General features: G+C 45.4%; 1 protein-coding gene across 3 annotated transcripts in view; it reads right to left on the bottom strand.

Annotated features, from left to right (window-relative positions):
• The window catches only part of aplp2 (amyloid beta (A4) precursor-like protein 2), a 27,621-nt gene extending 15,808 nt beyond the window's left edge, over positions 1–11,813 (bottom strand). For 2 of the 3 annotated variants that reach the window (XM_072695657.1, XM_072695656.1), the window contains exons 1-8: positions 11,706–11,813; positions 9,457–9,680; positions 6,549–6,760; positions 6,209–6,376; positions 3,689–3,822; positions 3,414–3,488; positions 3,169–3,327; positions 1,964–2,092 (exon numbers count right to left, since the gene is read on the bottom strand). In XM_072695657.1, coding sequence (XP_072551758.1) covers positions 1,964–2,092; positions 3,169–3,327; positions 3,414–3,488; positions 3,689–3,822; positions 6,209–6,376; positions 6,549–6,760; positions 9,457–9,680; positions 11,706–11,753 — 1,149 coding nt within the window. In that variant the 5' untranslated portion in view covers positions 11,754–11,813. The remainder of the gene's footprint in view (positions 1–1,963; positions 2,093–3,168; positions 3,328–3,413; positions 3,489–3,688; positions 3,823–6,208; positions 6,377–6,548; positions 6,761–9,456; positions 9,681–11,705) is intronic. The other variant, XM_072695658.1, reaches the window with a different exon arrangement.
• Between the last annotated feature and the right edge of the window lie 5,260 nt (positions 11,814–17,073).

Consider the following 17,073-nt stretch of genomic DNA (forward strand, 5'->3'; position numbering starts at 1 on the left):
TTACAGGTCTTAAAGGATCTGCTGCTAACGTTAGTGTTGGTGCTCCAGACACCACAGCAGGACACCTTCAGAGGTCTTGAGGAGTGAACCATGAACCATCATATCTCTTGTGGTGGCACAACAGGGACCTACTCATGTGGTGATAATGTTATGGCTGATTGGTAGACATTTCTATCTGCAGTAGTGAGGTTTCTTCTTTCTCTCAAATTTCTATTTCTCTCTCTGAAGGAGAGATGGTTTATATGACCGGTTTGATGGTCTAGCAGGTCTTGCTTGATTATTAGGAGTCTTCTTTTCACCTGTTTTCTTTTGACTTTCTCCTTCCTTATGAAAGTGAACTAGAAATGCACTAGAAATATCTCCTGAAATATGAACACCTTGTAAATAAATGACAGGGGAGGTCATTTATTTTAGCACACTGCTCCGCACACAAACCCAGTGGAGATGGGACAAGTACCTTCTCACCGCGTTTCATTCTGCTCTGCTGGTGAGACCACATCTCCATACCTGAGCAGCACAGAGTACGAAGGAGACAGGATTTGTTGAAATAGACTGATGTCTCATCTTTAACTCGCTCACACACAGAAAGTCCAAGTTACATAGGGATCAAACCCCTTGACCACCTGCAGCTCTACACAGCCTAGAGAGAGAGTGCTTTTTTAAGAGTCCTCTCTGATATACCTGCAGGAAATGATCTCTGAAACCTGACCAGAGCCTGACTTACAGGTGAGGAATCTCCTCCTCTTTTAATCCAGAAATAAATGAACCAAGAAAGCAAATTAAAATTTAAAGAGAGAGAGTGAGACTTCACAAGTCTGATTCCAACGACAGCAGATCTTCTGCTCTGGGTGCTTCTGGTTTCCCATGGCAACTTTATGAAAATAATTCAGGAAGCAGAATTATAGCAGTGTGCTACTGTTTCAGCTGCAAAGGTTCCACCCAGATCCTTAAAAACAGCACCACCAAGTAAAACACTGAAATGTACACACACAATCAGGCTATACAGACCAATCATCCATAACATTAATATCACCTAATCGCCTAATATCGAGTAGGTCCCTCTTGTGCCGCAACAGCAGATCTGACTATTCGAGGCATGGACTCCACAAGACCTCTGAAGGTGTCCTGCTGTGGTGTCTGGAGCACCAACACTAACGTTAGCAGCAGATCCTTTAAGTCCTGTAAGGTTGTGAGGTGGGCAGAGCCTCCAGCAGCATCAGTGAGCCTTAGATGCCCATGACCCTGTCACCAGTTCTCCGTTTATCCTTTCTTGCAGCACTTTTGGTAGGTGCTAACCACTGCATACCAGAACTACATTTGGACATATAGTGTGGATATAACTTAATGGCATTATAAATAAGTGGCATTTTCTGAAACGTGAGAAGGGCCCTCTAGTGTTCATGATTCCAGCATAGAGCAGTATAGTTTCTAGTTTGTTTGGGATCTCCCCCTGAAAGAGCTTTTGGGATGCACATTATCATTATTAAAAAATATCGCCTGACTGAAGAAGAGGCGGGACACAGCAGAGCTTGAAATATTCGTCTGTCTCAGGTTGGGTTAATATTTCACATCTGATTTGTCCCTCCCTCACACTCATTTAACAGATTTTACACCACGTTTCCCCTTTCGCTTTCCTCCTTACTTTACGCTTCTGCTCTAGAGTTTTAGAGCACTGCATAGCGCAAGAACTGAATCGTGTCTGGACTTAAAATGTTGAGGGTGTGGAACAAAAGCACTTTTTAATGAATAAACCTGTTAGAAAAATGATTAACTTAATTTCCTAATTCTAAATATAATCTATTCATCCTATAATGACGGCTACTCATCATCACTGATTAGAAATATCAGGTCTGATTCAGCACTCTGTGATCGACCGGTTCGGGTTAAACCTGGTCATGTGACTTGAATTGTACCAAATAAACAAGCCCATTCTCTCAAAGTTGTGGAGCACCACCGGACTGACCTGGGACTTCATCTGGGTAGCCTTCTCAGGGTCCACAGAGAGCACATGCTGGTAATGGCGGATGGTGTGCTGCCGGTCCTTATTCTCTGCACGCACATACCTCCTCAGAGCCTGCAGAATACGGTGGGGCTGTATATAGAGGAGGGGAGAGAGAGAGAGAGAGAGAAAAGGGTAAATCGAGAGTAAGAGGACGATGCAGAACTGTATAATTATGAAGCAGAAGAACAGGAGGAGGAGGAGGAGAGGGTCAAGCAGGTGAATGGATTCATAGAGTCAGAGCTTTGTGTTGATCCATGTGTGAGTGAGCAGATCAAAGGGATATGAGCAGCAGTGCACAAAAAACATAATCAAAGGATTATCAGACACACCACTGCTATCTTCCGGGAAGTGCTTTGCTTGTGGATTACATGTTACGTATTACATATTAAGCACGTCCCAGTTTCCCCCTTTCAAATTATGGGGTGTGAGGAAAGACAATAAAGCAATGAGTCACAAGAGGCTGTGCCTCAGAGTACAAGTTAACATGACTATTAATAATAGTGAATAATTATTAATAACAACTATAATCTCAATAAAAAGCTTGCTTACAGTAGACAACGGTTGCCAAGCAACAACAGTCTATTAGGAACTAGACTAAACAGCTAAAGGATTTTAAATCAATTGGAGCAATACGGATTTCGATTGATTGGTTGGGGTTGGCATTATGTATTTTTTTACACTGATCATACACCGTATTAGGCAGGCGGTATAAATGCTGTGGAAGACCCCTTTGCACCACTACAGCAGCTCTGGTCTGTCGAGGCATGGACTCCACAAAGACCTCTAAAGGTGTCCTGTGGTATCTGGAACCAAGTTTTGAGGTAGGACCTCCATTAGCATCAATAAACCTTATAGGAGCCCATTACTCTGTAATGACCCAACAAGACCTGCCTGATGTTCTGGAGATGTTCTGACTCAGTCATTCTTGACTAATATGTAGACCTACACCCTAATAGTTTTTCACTTCACCTGTCAGTGGTACTAATGTTATGGCTGATTTGTGTATATATGTATGTGATTAATTAAACGAACACGTTTTGTACATCTGCTGTGTTTTGTCCTTGTATCTTACAGGGATGCCTGTGTTAATGTATTTGGTACTGTCATGTGATGTGATGTCAAATCTTAGGAAACACTGGAACACCGGCCGTGTGTGTTTGTCTCACCCGTGGTGGGTCGGCCTGCAGGGCGGCAAGGTAGTTCTCCAGGGCAAAGCGGCGGCGGTCGTTCAGCATGGCCTCTACCCGTGCCAGGTGAGTTTCCACCAGCTGCTGCTTCTCACTGGCTGCCTCCTCCTCCAGAGACTCCACCATGGCCTGGAAATGCTGTAGAGGTGGGCAGGGACAGATAAATAAAAGAAATCTTTCACCTTTAAGTCATGTGACCCCTGTACACTACAGTAAAGCTTTACCTGGATCAGGGTCTGCCTCTCTGCTTTGGGCAGATTCTTGGCCTGACGCTCTGCCTCCTCCCACTCCTTCCTCACCTGCAAAAGACAAATAATAAATAAACAGACGGCTTATAGGTGGGGGGGGTCAGGGGGAAATCTTAAGAACCTGCACAGTAGATCATATTCGTCTCTTCCCTTAATGCTCATGCTTCCTTCTTCATCTCTGTTTGTCTCTTCCTTGATCTGAGCCAAACCTCTCTCATCTGCCCTCCCGCTCCCTTTCCCTCTCCCCTCACCCTTTCCATGCGGTTGCGGTGTCTGATCTCCAGCTGCTCCTTGGCCTTCTGGAAGCGGCTGTGCTCCTTATCATCAGCCGGAGTCTCAAAGTACACATCCACATCATCTGTGGGCTGGGGCGTTGGGGGCACAGCTGAAGGGAACAGACACACAGATAACAGTTCTTCCAATACCAGAAAGACCCAAAAGACAAACAGTCTGAAGACAAACACAATCACACCGACGGGCAAGAAGGGACAAAGAGACAGAGACGAGCTAACATCGAGAGATTGCAGACTAGGGGAGTTAGTATTTGTGTATGTATGTATATGTAAGGATTGTAATAGGCTAAGAGACAACGGACTAAAACTCCCTTCCCCTTACAAAAGCAACTGTGCAGCAGATGTAGTGGTACATCTACTCATACTGAACAGTCACATTTTGGGGTTGGGGGGGTCACAGCTGTTCATCATACTCTCTGGGGTCTGTTAGAGCAGGGGAATCATCCAACTGTGCTGGACTCGGTTGCCCACCCCTGCTGTAGTATAAAACTAGAGCTCTGTGAACCACTTAGAACATTTTTAGATCCTGAAACTTAAATTAAGTCTTGACCTCAGATCAGTATGATGATGTTTGCACACAGTGTGCATTATCATTAACATTCGGCACGGTAACGGAAAATGAACTGAATCATATACAGGTTTTGAATCGTTAAACTTCTGGCAGACAGCAGCGTAGCAGACACACACAGTCAGATATATACAGAGACAGCCATACAGCCCGAGACTCAGACAGAAATACACACACAGAGACAGAGAGAGCGAGAGAGAGAGAGAGAGAGAGAGAGAGAGAGAGAGAAAGTGAAAGAAAAGCATCAGCCAAAAAAGAAGCACGCGAAGTGGTCGGGCAAAGCAGATCACACACAGTGCCACTCTTGCGGAGGAGATGTCCCAGCGATTGTCCCTGCCTCAGAGAGAAGCAGACACTCTTTCATTTCCCATTGCTTTCATTCTCTCGTCCCCTAGCTGCCTACATTCCCGCTCTCTCGTTAACATTGTGACTGCGCTCATCCACCCAGTACCAAGATACGCCTGGGGGACAGCCGAGGTTAGACCCAGGTTGCCATTGGATACAGCAAAGACATGATCAGCCTGACTAGCCAAAAGTCAAGTGAAATTACACATGCTCGTTGACGTGAAGTCGCCGTCTGCCACAGGCAAGGATCAGGAGGACGGAAAGACCGCGACCTCGTCACAAGCTCCGCACCTTCACACAGCAGTGCTTCACAGTACCGACTGAAGATGACTTTCCATGTTGCCACGGCAACTAGGTCTCCGTTCAAACTAGGATGCTGAGCGTTGTTTAGGCAGACAGACAGTCCAGAGCGCAGATAGACAGGAGGACAGGCAACACTGCACACGGAGGAAAAGGACATGGCGGCGAGAGGAAAGGGCAGGAACGGAGGAAGCAAGGAGCTCGCGTCAGAGAGATGAAAGGAAAATTTGCATGGGTTATTTCTGGCAGCCTAAAAGACACAGCGACAGAGACGCAATTAAGGAAGTCAGTTAGGAACTCCTCCACAGAGGGTGTGAGAGTGGACACTTCGAACATTTAAGGTGTCCTCCTCCCAGGTGTGGCCGATTTGCCGATATGACACTTTGATAAATCGATCATGATTAATTACAGATCGTCTGTTAAAGTGGCGACACAGCGAAGATCCAATTAAATATAATAAGAGGGACATTCCCATCCAGTTTTTTAGGTCTTTCAGCTACTGACTACTCCCTACTGACCGACCTGTCCACTTATTGTTTCTTCCAGAGAAGGCTTTCTACAACATTCTGGAGCATTGCTGTGAAAATCTGATTGCAATCAACCACCTCTTCCCCATCTCATCCCAAAGGTATTGCTGGGGAGGCTTTATACCCCTCTAGCCCACGCGTGGCATTAGGCAGCATGGTGCTGAAAGGTTCATAGTACGCCAGGAAGTCCTAATCTATTGGCGGTATTTCTCTACAAGGACTAGACAAGCTGTGTGTGTGCATTTGCACACTTGAAGTTCAGCTAACAGCAACTGAATGCATACATTAGAAGGGGTGTCCACAAACATTTGGACGCTATGAGCCAATAGAAACATCGTAATAAAATATTTCACATCGAATTCCATTGAAAGTTAAGGTTTTTCCTTCTCATGTAAAATATTTAGCAATAAATGTAGTAAATTAATTTTTGCTGCAATTTCTACATTTTATAAATGTTCAAGTGTTGAAGTTAGCACTTGAATCCCACATATTTTACAAATAATTATATAAAAAGCATTCAAATGTAAAAACGGTATCGACATCAGCCCATAAATCCCGTATCAGTGCTGGGACATCACACTTCTTACTGCTCTCCCCTGCATCCTCTCATGGTGCCTATACTGGTTAGCGCACTGAGCAAATGCTAACTGCACCGGGTGCCTGGGAGCCGAAACACAGACAGAAAGAGAGAGAGAGGGACAGGAGCAGGGGCGCGGCTGGGTCCTGGCTGAGACTTACTCAGGCGTTTGCACACGGCCATGCAGTACTCCTCCGAGTCGAAGTTGTTGCGGTTGCCGGCGCAGCCTCCGTAGATGAAGCGCACACACTTCCTCTGCTGCATATCGAAGTGCCAGCGTGGCATGGAGGCACGGCAGGGGCCTGTCTCCGCCTCCAGGGAACACACAGCTAACACAGGGAGTGCAGTTAGAGCCTCCAGCCAGCAGAGGGCGGCACTCAAAAAATGCCCTCTATACTCTTTAGCTCTCTGCACCAACAGAACTTGGCAATTTAGCCACCAAGTATGTTTCAGACTTAATACTTAGTATAACACCAGAACCACACCGCTGAGCATACCAACCTTTGACCTCCTGTAGAGTCTTGTCACCATCTGGGCTTTCCACAGCAGCAGCCTTCTCCTTCTTCCCCTCTCTCTCCTCGCTGTCGCGGTCCTCCTCTTCGTCCTCGTACACATAGTGGTACTCCTCCCCATCATCCTCCTCCTCGCCCTCATAATCTGCCTCCTCTGCTACGTCTTCCTTCTGGGTTGGCTGTTCCTCCACCGCTGGCTCACTACAGGATGATAAACGCTTTTGTAAACAACAGAGTTTCATCCACAGCTTGGAGGAGAAACGACAGCAAAGGGGAAACGAGAGGAAACTGGAGTGGGAGCCTAAGGGAAAGAAGAGGAGGCGTGACAATTCTGGATACCAGCCTTGTTTAAAGCCAATAAACTATATGGACAAAAGTATTGGGACACTACTTAATCACTGAATTCAGGTGTTTGATTCAGTCTCATTCAGCCACAGATGTATAAACTCCAGCCTCTAGCTTTGCAGTCTTTCCTCCACACATCAGTGAAAGAACGGGAGGTTCTGAAGAGCTCACTGAACTCCAGCGTGGTTCTGTATGTAATAGGAGACACCGCTGCACCAACAACTACAAGTCAGCTGGTGAGATTTCCTCCCTCCTAGATCTTCCTCCATCAGCTGTGAGTGGTGTTATTATTGAACAGTGGAAGAGTTTAGGAGGAACAGCTCACAGAGAGCAGCTCAGCCACCGAGTGTCTGTCAGACCACGTAAAGTTACAGAGCGGGGTCAGGGCCGAGTGCTGAGCTCAGAGCAGAGTGCAGAAAAGCCTCCAACTGACTCAGTAACTGCAGCAGAGCTCCAGACCTGCTGCTGCTGCTGGTAGAGCTTAGAGCAAAGGGGGACCAGCTCCAGATTAATAATGCCTATGGGTTTAGAATGGGACGGCATAAAAGCTCCAGCAGGTGTAATGTGCCAGTGTCCCAACACTTTTGTCCATACCGTGTATGAAGGTTTTTCTACTTTCTTGTAACCCATATAGACTGGGATGTATTTGCATTTCTGTTAAGGGGCAGATTCAGCACACTGGTCCATCCCAGCTCTCCTTTTTTCTCACTTTATAGAACGACTCAGGCAGTTTAGGCAGTTCACTAAAACCTGAGGTTATTGCGGCCCATTCGTTTCTCACCTATTTTAAGTGTGTTCACAGCGCCCCCATCCTGCGGCCTTCTTAAACACACAAGGGATTAAGCTTATCCAGCTGCGTACTAGATAGTTACATAGTTACATCATGCTCTAGTTGTTAAAATATAATTTTGAAATATGGCCCTGGTCTTATTTGGAGAGACCATCACCGTTTTTAAATAGCATGGTATACTTTATTAGATATACTGCCTGTACTTGATGTTGCATATCTCAATAGTAATGAAAATAATACCCTGCACTCAGCCAAGAATGCCCCTGTTATTCCAGTAATGTCATCCCCATGGCAACACTTTCATGGCTGTGTTCCTTGAGGCATACGTGTTTTTCCTCTTTTTCTTTCGCCAACCGTGCAAACGGAGCGTAACCCCTTCCCCTAGACCCTAGAGGAATTCCCATTGGTGCTTTACAGTGCTTGGCACTTCAATTTAGTACAAGACTAGGCTTAATCCATACTGCCTAATCTCCTAAAATGAGATGTGCTCTTCAGTAATGTCAACGGTTCTATATAGAAACATCTTCAGAGTTGAGGATAAGGTGGGCTGGTGATCATCATCCTGACCTCAAGGACGCTCTTGTCGCTGAACGCAATCAAATCCTCACAACTATGCTCCTTCAAAATAGACAGTAGAGACAGTTACTTTAACAAACACATTTACCTTTTAATGCCTTTGATTTCAGAAGAAACTGAATAAGCAGGTGTCCTAATACTTTTGTCCATGCAATTAATAATAGCAGAGGAAGGACAGACAAGAGAGAAGTCAGAGAGGAGAAAAAGGAACAGAACAGGTATCAGGAGGTAAGAGCAGAGGAGAGGACGGACGGGAGAGGGGGGTTGAGGGGTGTGTGTGTGTGTGTGTGTGTGGAGGGGGGGGGTGATTTATGAAACTGAATACACCAGCTGCCAGAGGTCACAGACATGGCACTGCAATTCATCTCTACAAACACACACTCTCAAGGCCTTGGTTACTCTCTCTCTCTCCCTCCCAGGTACACCAGCTGTGAGTGTATGCACACCTCCCTCTCCCTCTTCTACCCCCCCCCCTCCCCTTTCAGCATCACTACACATTCCTTACACACCATCCTGCCATAATACCCAGTGTAACCCTCTACCCAGTGCTCATTACACAGTTGGGCAGTATAATGGTAACACAGTATCCTGTGATATTTAATAAATATTGGAGGTATCAGGTATCTGGGGACGATATTTCACAGTACACGGCTCATCTTTCCATGTGCATTTGTGCATGACGTCACGCTCTACATACAGGTGGGGAAAAAACAAGCCCACCATGAGTTTAGCCACGCTGACTTCCCAGCAAACTGTTCTCTCTCAGACATGAGGCTTTATCCTCTAAACAGGGGGGTTTAAGCCTCAGGTCGCTGGAACACAGCCTGTGCTGTGGTGTTCAGCCCACTAGCTAACCCATCTAAGCCTAGATAACAGGCTACGAGTCCAAACCCAGCAGAACCGGCCTCTCATTCCCCCTTACTGTTCCTCTCAGCACTTGTGTCGGGGTCAGCAGTTATTCAGGGCTCTGTAGCTGAGCTAGCTAAGCGAAGGCTAGCTAAAACCACACCCCTCCATCATTCACCTCCAGTCGCTGGAGCCGTTCTCTCGTCTAGACGTTTATGAGTGGGGTTTTCAGACTTGACTTAGTTCTGTGGTGAGCAGACCGTCATCTTGCTAACTAAGCTACACACACACACACACACACACACACACACACACACACACACACGGCCATCTGCATTACCTCTCCTCTATAGCCTCATCCTCCTCATCCTCGTCAAGCTCGTCCACATCCTCGTCTTCATCTTCACCGTCGTCCTCCTCCTCCTGAGAGGGAGCAGCGGGTGGGGCCGCTTCCTCAGGGCGGGTGGAGGGGCAGCAGACGTACTCCGTGCCGTGGAACCTATCGATGCCGCAGGGCAGCAGCATGCCGTAGCTGTGCAGCACCATGCTCCCCTTTGAACAGGCCTGAGAGAGGAAACACAGGGTACACAAATCACAGCTCCACCAGAGAGCACCGTTCATAGATCAGCCGTGAGCCGATAACCCATATCCTCCAATACAGCGATCAATAAAAACGAGCGCCAGCACTGAAGATGCTTACTGCCGATACAGCGTTTTATACACACCATTCTGGTACATTATTTGTCCAAATGTTTGTGGACACTCCTTCTAATAAATGCACACACAGAGCATGTCTAGTCTTTGTAGAGAAGTATTGCCATTCCTGTATTGCAAACATCCTGATTTTACACACTTCTTGAATGCAATCAAATCCTGACAGCAATGCTCTGTGAGAGCAGTCATCCCTGGACAGTAGAGGCAGTTACTCCAACATAAAAAGCAGGAGAAACTCTTTTTAACAGCCTTGATTTCAAACTGAGCAAGTGACCCAATACTTTTTCCATATGTTAGACACCCACAACTGCTACAATCACAGAGAGAGTACCAGTCAAAAGTTTGGACACGTCTGGTTGAATGTGTGCTGATCATCAAAAAAAAAAAAAAAAAAAAATCAAACGCTAGGGTGACCATATTTTGGTCTATGATTAAGAGGACAATGGGGACATACGGGAGTCCACTGTATTTAGGATGTCGTGGTTGGGGGGGGGGGGGGGGGGTTCAGTAGGCCTGAGCTGTAAGTTGAAGTGAAAGGAGCTGATTGGGTCATACAGGCTGTTAAGGTTATTTACTGATTTTGCTAAATGAGTAAATGTGTGTATTAATGCTTATTAACATACTGTAGCTACACACACACACACACACCACACACACACACACACACACACGACCCTACAGCTTAGCCCGAACGTCCCCAATGCTATGGTCCCCCTAGCATCTGGATCAAGTAGGGTTTCCCCAGATATTGACCACACATTCGACCAGGTGTGTCCATACTTTGACTGCATGGTACATACAGGACCTGTGCTTAGATCTGTAGCTTTTTAACATAAGATACCTGTAGAGTTTCAGAACACTTAGCCTCAGCCTGGTTATTGATCCATATCCCTGGTCAGGTGGCCCTAATGCTCAATTAATTTTAATCATCAAAGGCCATTTAGCTTCGCAAATGACCAACTTTAAGACATTTCTACACATGCAAGATTTAATGAGAGCAAATGACCGCCTTCCTTAAGCCCAGTAGTTTGAACAGCTTTAAAGGAGCGAAGATGTGTGAACGAAAAAACAGCCAGACGCTCTCCAGACGCCCACAATACTGTTCAGTCATAACTGTACATAATGTTGCATAACATGTCTAGGAAAGAATAAATAACACCATACTGAGGGTTAATGCTGGGTGGAGTGGTTGAAGTGGTTTATGGTGGGCGTGTCCTACAGTCTGGAAGCTAGACACTAATCAAATCCTGCTTAAATCCACTGATGTAGTAATAAATTACAGTAAAGGCCTCAATGCAGATCCTAACCTGTAAATCTACAGTTATTAGATGGAGTGAGTGGGAGAGGCAGAGAGAGAGAGAGAGAGAGAGAGAGAGAGAGAGAGAGAGAGAGAGAGAGAGAGAGAGAGAGAGAGAGAGAGAGAGAGAGAGAGAGAGAGAGAGAGAGAGAGAGAGAGAGAGAGAGAGAGAGAGAGAGAGAGAGAGAGAGAGAGAGAGAGAGAGAACAAGCAGGAACTCATCCTGTAGAAGCTTAAAAGGGCTTTCAGCCAGCAGAACAGGTTACAGATTTGTGTGTGTGTGTGTGTGTGTTTGGAAGGATGAAGTGGCCTGTGGATTAGCAGCATTACGGCCCTACTGCTAATCTGATTATCGGGGTAAAATGTGAGGACTTGAACATCTACTGCGAGAGAAGGATGGGGGGTGGGGAGGGTTATATCTATATACTAAAAGAAGAACTGACCACGAGAAAATGATATTCAAGAGGCCGTCAGTAATACGCTCTCCCTACTGCTCCGAAATAGCCGGTCTCCGAGCAGGAGCAGGAGGAGTGTGTATTCGCGTGTGTATTTAGAGGGTTGCAGAAGGTTTGGCTTACCTCCTTGGCTACTCCGTGCCACTGCTGATGACTGACGCACATGTCCATGCGCTCCTTATGGAAGAACTTGCACTTCTCTGGGACCAGGAGGACATCACTCACAAAACTCTCCAACTGTAGAAAACAGCCAAACACGACCATCAGGAGTCATCCAGCATCCATCAAACACTACGTGATTAAATGGGATAACTTCAGTGGTTAGAGAAACAGGTTTATTGATCACAGGTTTACTGATCACAGTAACACGGTTGTGAGCTTAATATCATGTCTGCCAAGCCCCTTAACCCCCTCTCCTCCAGGGGCACTGCAGCATGGCTGACCCGGAGTCCTGACCCTGTGCCCTGACCCCAGCAAAGATCGGAAATGCAAACAGAAGTTCTACCAATCAGCACCACTGACAGCCTGGAGAAGTCAGAAACACTGCTGATCTTCACCTACAGTGCCTCCTGTCTGTCAGGGGGTGAATCTACATATCAGTCAGTGAGTGAACAGTCAGGTCTTGAAGGTAATGAAGGTGATGAAGCAAGAAAAATGGACCAGCGTAAGAATCTGAGACACTTTCAAATCGTTCAAATCCAGGACATACTGCAATAAATGCTTTTTAATATTTTCATTTATCAAGTGTGTTTACCTTAATTAATTAAACGGGTACCCAGTTCACATTCGGATTGTTGTGATGTAAACAGATCATTGTAAAAGCTAACAGAGGAACATAATGTGGTCAGCTCTTATGACCACTAGGGATGGGAGAAAATACTAGGTCACAATATCTAAAGAAATCTTTCCACAATAAACGATATTTATCATGATACATATAACCACAGAATAAATACTAATCAGTAGCATCAGATTCTTATAAACTAATATTCAGAGACTCTCTCGCACTGGGTACAGTTAAGCTACGTCTAATTACACGGTTTGTAATGAAGAGTGCAGTTGGTCTGTGTTTATTAAGTATGGACAATATTCTCACTATGCTTAGAAAAGCATATTGTGCAACATGCTAACAAAATTTATCACAATATAATAAAATATCATTATACTGCCCAGCTCTAATGACCACCTTTCAAGATTTAGGCAGGAACCAAACTCCCAATAACACAGAATTCATAAGAAGGAATGGTAAAACGCAGCACAACTCAATATCTCATCCCCACACGATCCCCTGCTTTTCATTATGATGGGATTACCAATAGGGCAAGTGGCACTTGAACATCTGCTCAAGCATCCAGAGAGAGAGCAAGGATCCGACTCACACACACTCACACACACTCACACACACTCACACACACTCACACACACTCACACACACTCACACACACTCACACACACTCACACACACTCACACACACTCACACACTCACAGCTTCAGCCAGCATGGCTCAATGACAGTTTTTACTGCACCAGCAGATTTTTATTAATTTCCCTACAGAGGGCTAGGCATGGAATTTACAGAGGAAATCTATTTCAGCAGTAAAATTGGGCAATTACATGACTCCATGGAGTCAGGGGGAGGGTGAAGGATGCACAAGCAGCTCCTGGCGCAGTTTAAATGCCATCAGGCATTCGGGACACTCCTGCCGACCATATGGTGGACGGTCATTACAGTAGAGCTCACCTCAGGACAGCTGGAAGGGCAATCTGACCACTAATTCAAACACGTGGGGGAACAATGAATGCACATCCTGCTTGACTCGGATGAACGTGAAGCACATTTGCATATCTAGAACAGGGACCTAGAAACGACCAGCATAAGCTCCAGGCCATTTACATGCAGTATGATTAATGTCAGCATGGTTTATGCCTCATTCTAAATGAGGGGGTAGAGTTTGTATTATTAATAATACAGATATGGCCTCCAGGCTTGAAAACAACAACACTTTCACAAATGTTCAAATCCAGGACATACTGCAATAAATGCTTTTTAATATTTTCATTTATCAAGTGTGTTTACCTTAATTAATTAAACGGGTACCCAGTTCACATTCGGATTGTTGTGATGTAAACAGATCATTGTAAAAGCTAACAGAGGAACATAATGTGGTCAGCTCTTATGACCACTAGGGATGGGAGAAAATACTAGGTCACAATATCTAAAGAAATCTTTCCACAATAAACGATATTTATCATGATACATATAACCACAGAATAAATACTAATCAGTAGCATCAGATTCTTATAAACTAATATTCAGAGACTCTCTCGCACTGGGTACAGTTAAGCTACGTCTAATTACACGGTTTGTAATGAAGAGCGCAGTTGGTCTGACAATATTCTCGCTATGCTTAGAAAAGCATATGGAAGCATATGGCCTCCAGGCTTGAAAACAACAACATGTATTAGTGAAATGGCTTGGAAACATATATACAAATGTGTTTACATATGGAGACTGAATAAAACCAATAAAATCAAATAATAATAATAATAAAATTATATTAGTAATAAAAAAAGGACAAAACCACCATTATACTACATGGTATCCTGAAGTCAAGCACTGTGGCAATGTTAGACTCTGCCCGAGTTGAGAAAGGCAGAATGGAGAAGATGGAAGGAGGGAGAAAGAGTAAGCACAGGGAGCTGGAGAGGCTGGAGGGGTGGAAACGTGTACTCTGGGTTCACCGGAGGAGAAAATTGCGAGCATTCAGAAACTGCTCATTTGCAGCTCACCACAAAACAGGCCCAAAAAGCACAGGGAAAATGGAGAGAGAGAGAGAGAGAGAGAGAGAGAGAGAGAGAGAGAGAGAGAGAGAGTGACAGTGAGAGAGAGACAGAAAGGCAGTGTTTTGGAAAATGAGAAGGTTGCATGAAAGGAAGAGGCTGAAAATAGCAGAGGACACAGCTGTTCTTCAACCCACTACCCCCTCCTCCACACACACACACACACACACACACACACACACACACACACACACACACACACACACACACACACACACACACACACACACACACCTCACTCTCCACCTACACTCTTATAGCCATAGCAATAAAACTTCTTCCATCACCCAAAGAAAAAAGGTCTTCCAGTCGAACTGGTCACTACTGGGCTTAAAACACAGACGTCCTGAACAATGCAGCCCCATTCAGCCTGAACACACAACCCAGCCTGCAGACAGAGCCACAGCACGAGGTCTCTGACTGGCAAATGAAGGTGGTACAGTATACAAAACAATGGCTGGCACTGCTGCCTTCACATGAGCCCAGATGACGCAAAGGCCCCGTCCACACACAGCCACGAGGAGCATAAACCTACCTTCTGTTAAAAATGTCCAGATATGTGAGGATGGGTGCTCAAAACAATGCTGACACAGGACACAGAGCCCTGCTGCAAACAACTGCTGCTCTTCCTCCTCTCACTTCAGCACAGCACAGCACATTGCAGCAGACGCAGAATAACAACGCCAAGGCGTGACTGTTAGATTTACGTCTTCAGTTTGGGTCAAAAAGCCAGAAAAAGAAACACCTTAAAGACCTCCTGTCCAAATGTTTGTGGACACCCCTTCTAAAGAATACATTCAGCTACTTTAAGTTGCACCAATTGCTGACACTGAAACACAGCTTGTCTAGTCCCTGTAGAGAAGTACTGCCAATAGAATAGGACTCTTTGTAGTCTCTCTAATGTCAGGTGTGGGCTAGAGGGGTATAAAGCCCCCAGCATTGAGGAGCTGTGGAGCAGTGGAAGAACTGTGTTCTCTGGAATGATGGTGGTGGAGTTCCATCCAGTACCTTTGGGAGGAGTTGGGATGATGGGGATGATGAGGCGGGGTGATGATCACCATCATACAAATCCTTACAGCAATGCTCCTCCAAAATCTAGTAGAAAGCCTTCTTCCCTGGATGGTAGAGACCACTCCTCTGACCTACTTTTATCCTTACAGCATATCTAAGCTGTAGCAGCGCTGTGGGGGCCTGAGGGAGCTGTAGTGTGTAGGGTTAGACAGACCTACTGTGGGTTAGGGCTCCGCAGTGCTTTCAGGCCTGAGTGTGTTAAACGGAAGGCTCTGGAGAACCTCTCTGACCCAAGTTTAGTGCAGCGCTGAGACGGCGCAGCACAGCCGCAGTGGGCTGATGATAAATGGAGGAGCAGAGAAGAACAGTTGGGTCTCTCTCTCTCTCTCTCTCTCTCTCTCTCTCTCTCTCTCTCTCTCTCTCTTCTCTCTTTCTCTCTTTCTCTCTTTCTCTCTCTCTCTCTCTCTCGACCCTTGCTATAAGGGTAACCGGCTACTAGGAGTACCACTTAGACGGCGACAGCTACACAATGTAGAGCGGAGAGACAGGCATGAGAAACAAAGGGAAAGAGGCAAAGCAAGAAAAACAAAGAGAATTGGAGTGAGAACAAAGAAAAGGAGGGTCTGCCAACTGGCTGACTCAGGCTCTACACCACCACATACTGTAGCTCGTCCTTCTCCTCCTCATTATTACATTCTACTATGCAACACTGTACCTGTATCTATCTATGGAGATTTTTACAGGTAGGCAAAACACACATGTTCTCCTCTATTACATATTTTAGCAGATATTCATATTCAGAGTGATTAACAACAGAAGGTAATGCCAGAAGAGTGACCGTTATTGACCGTCATTGGGTATTAGTAAGCTTCTATAGCTTAGGAAAACAATGGACTCCAACACTGCACTACTGAAGCCCCTTTCAGAGCTGCACGGTATCCCAGAACCTTTCTTTCTGGACATTTCCCAGAGGATCTGTGTGAAAGCAAATATTCAAATCAGTTGTACCAGACAAAGTCCAGGTAGTGTCTGAGTGAGCCCACGTGTGACAGAGCAGCTCATTATCTGGTGAATTCACAGTGGGCGTGGGGTTGACGTTTCCAGTGCAACCAAAGCTGCATTCCAGTCCACAGAGTCCGTAAGCAGTGCCCTTGTGTTCCCTAAACACTAATAAGAGGAAATCAGCTGAGGAAACTTGGGTTGGTCCTTCGTTCAGAATGATCTGCATCACGGAAAAGACGCTAAGCACTAACGATCAGCAGCCATGTACGATAGTGTGTGTGTGTGTGTGTGTGTGTAATATGGCGTACATGTAACTTTATGGACACAGCCGGTGTGTGCCGTGTTTACATTGTGTTGAATTGCTCGTGTTGAGAGTCAGCTGTTTTAACCCCCAAGAAACGCAATGACTGATGGGTAGATCTGGGCGATATGGTAAAAATACTATATCACAATACTTAGACATTTTCACACGACATGATATTTATTACGATACATGTAATCACACACTAAATACACCAGCAGTGACAGATTCTTAAAAACCACTATTCAGAAACTCTTCCATTTTTAATACAGTGACTTTTCTGCTGCACTATGTCTAATTAACCCAGTCTAATTACTCTGTTGGTAATGAAACTTG

This window comes from Salminus brasiliensis, chromosome 13 (assembly GCF_030463535.1).
Source record: "Salminus brasiliensis chromosome 13, fSalBra1.hap2, whole genome shotgun sequence".
Taxonomy (NCBI): Eukaryota; Metazoa; Chordata; class Actinopteri; order Characiformes; family Bryconidae; genus Salminus; species Salminus brasiliensis.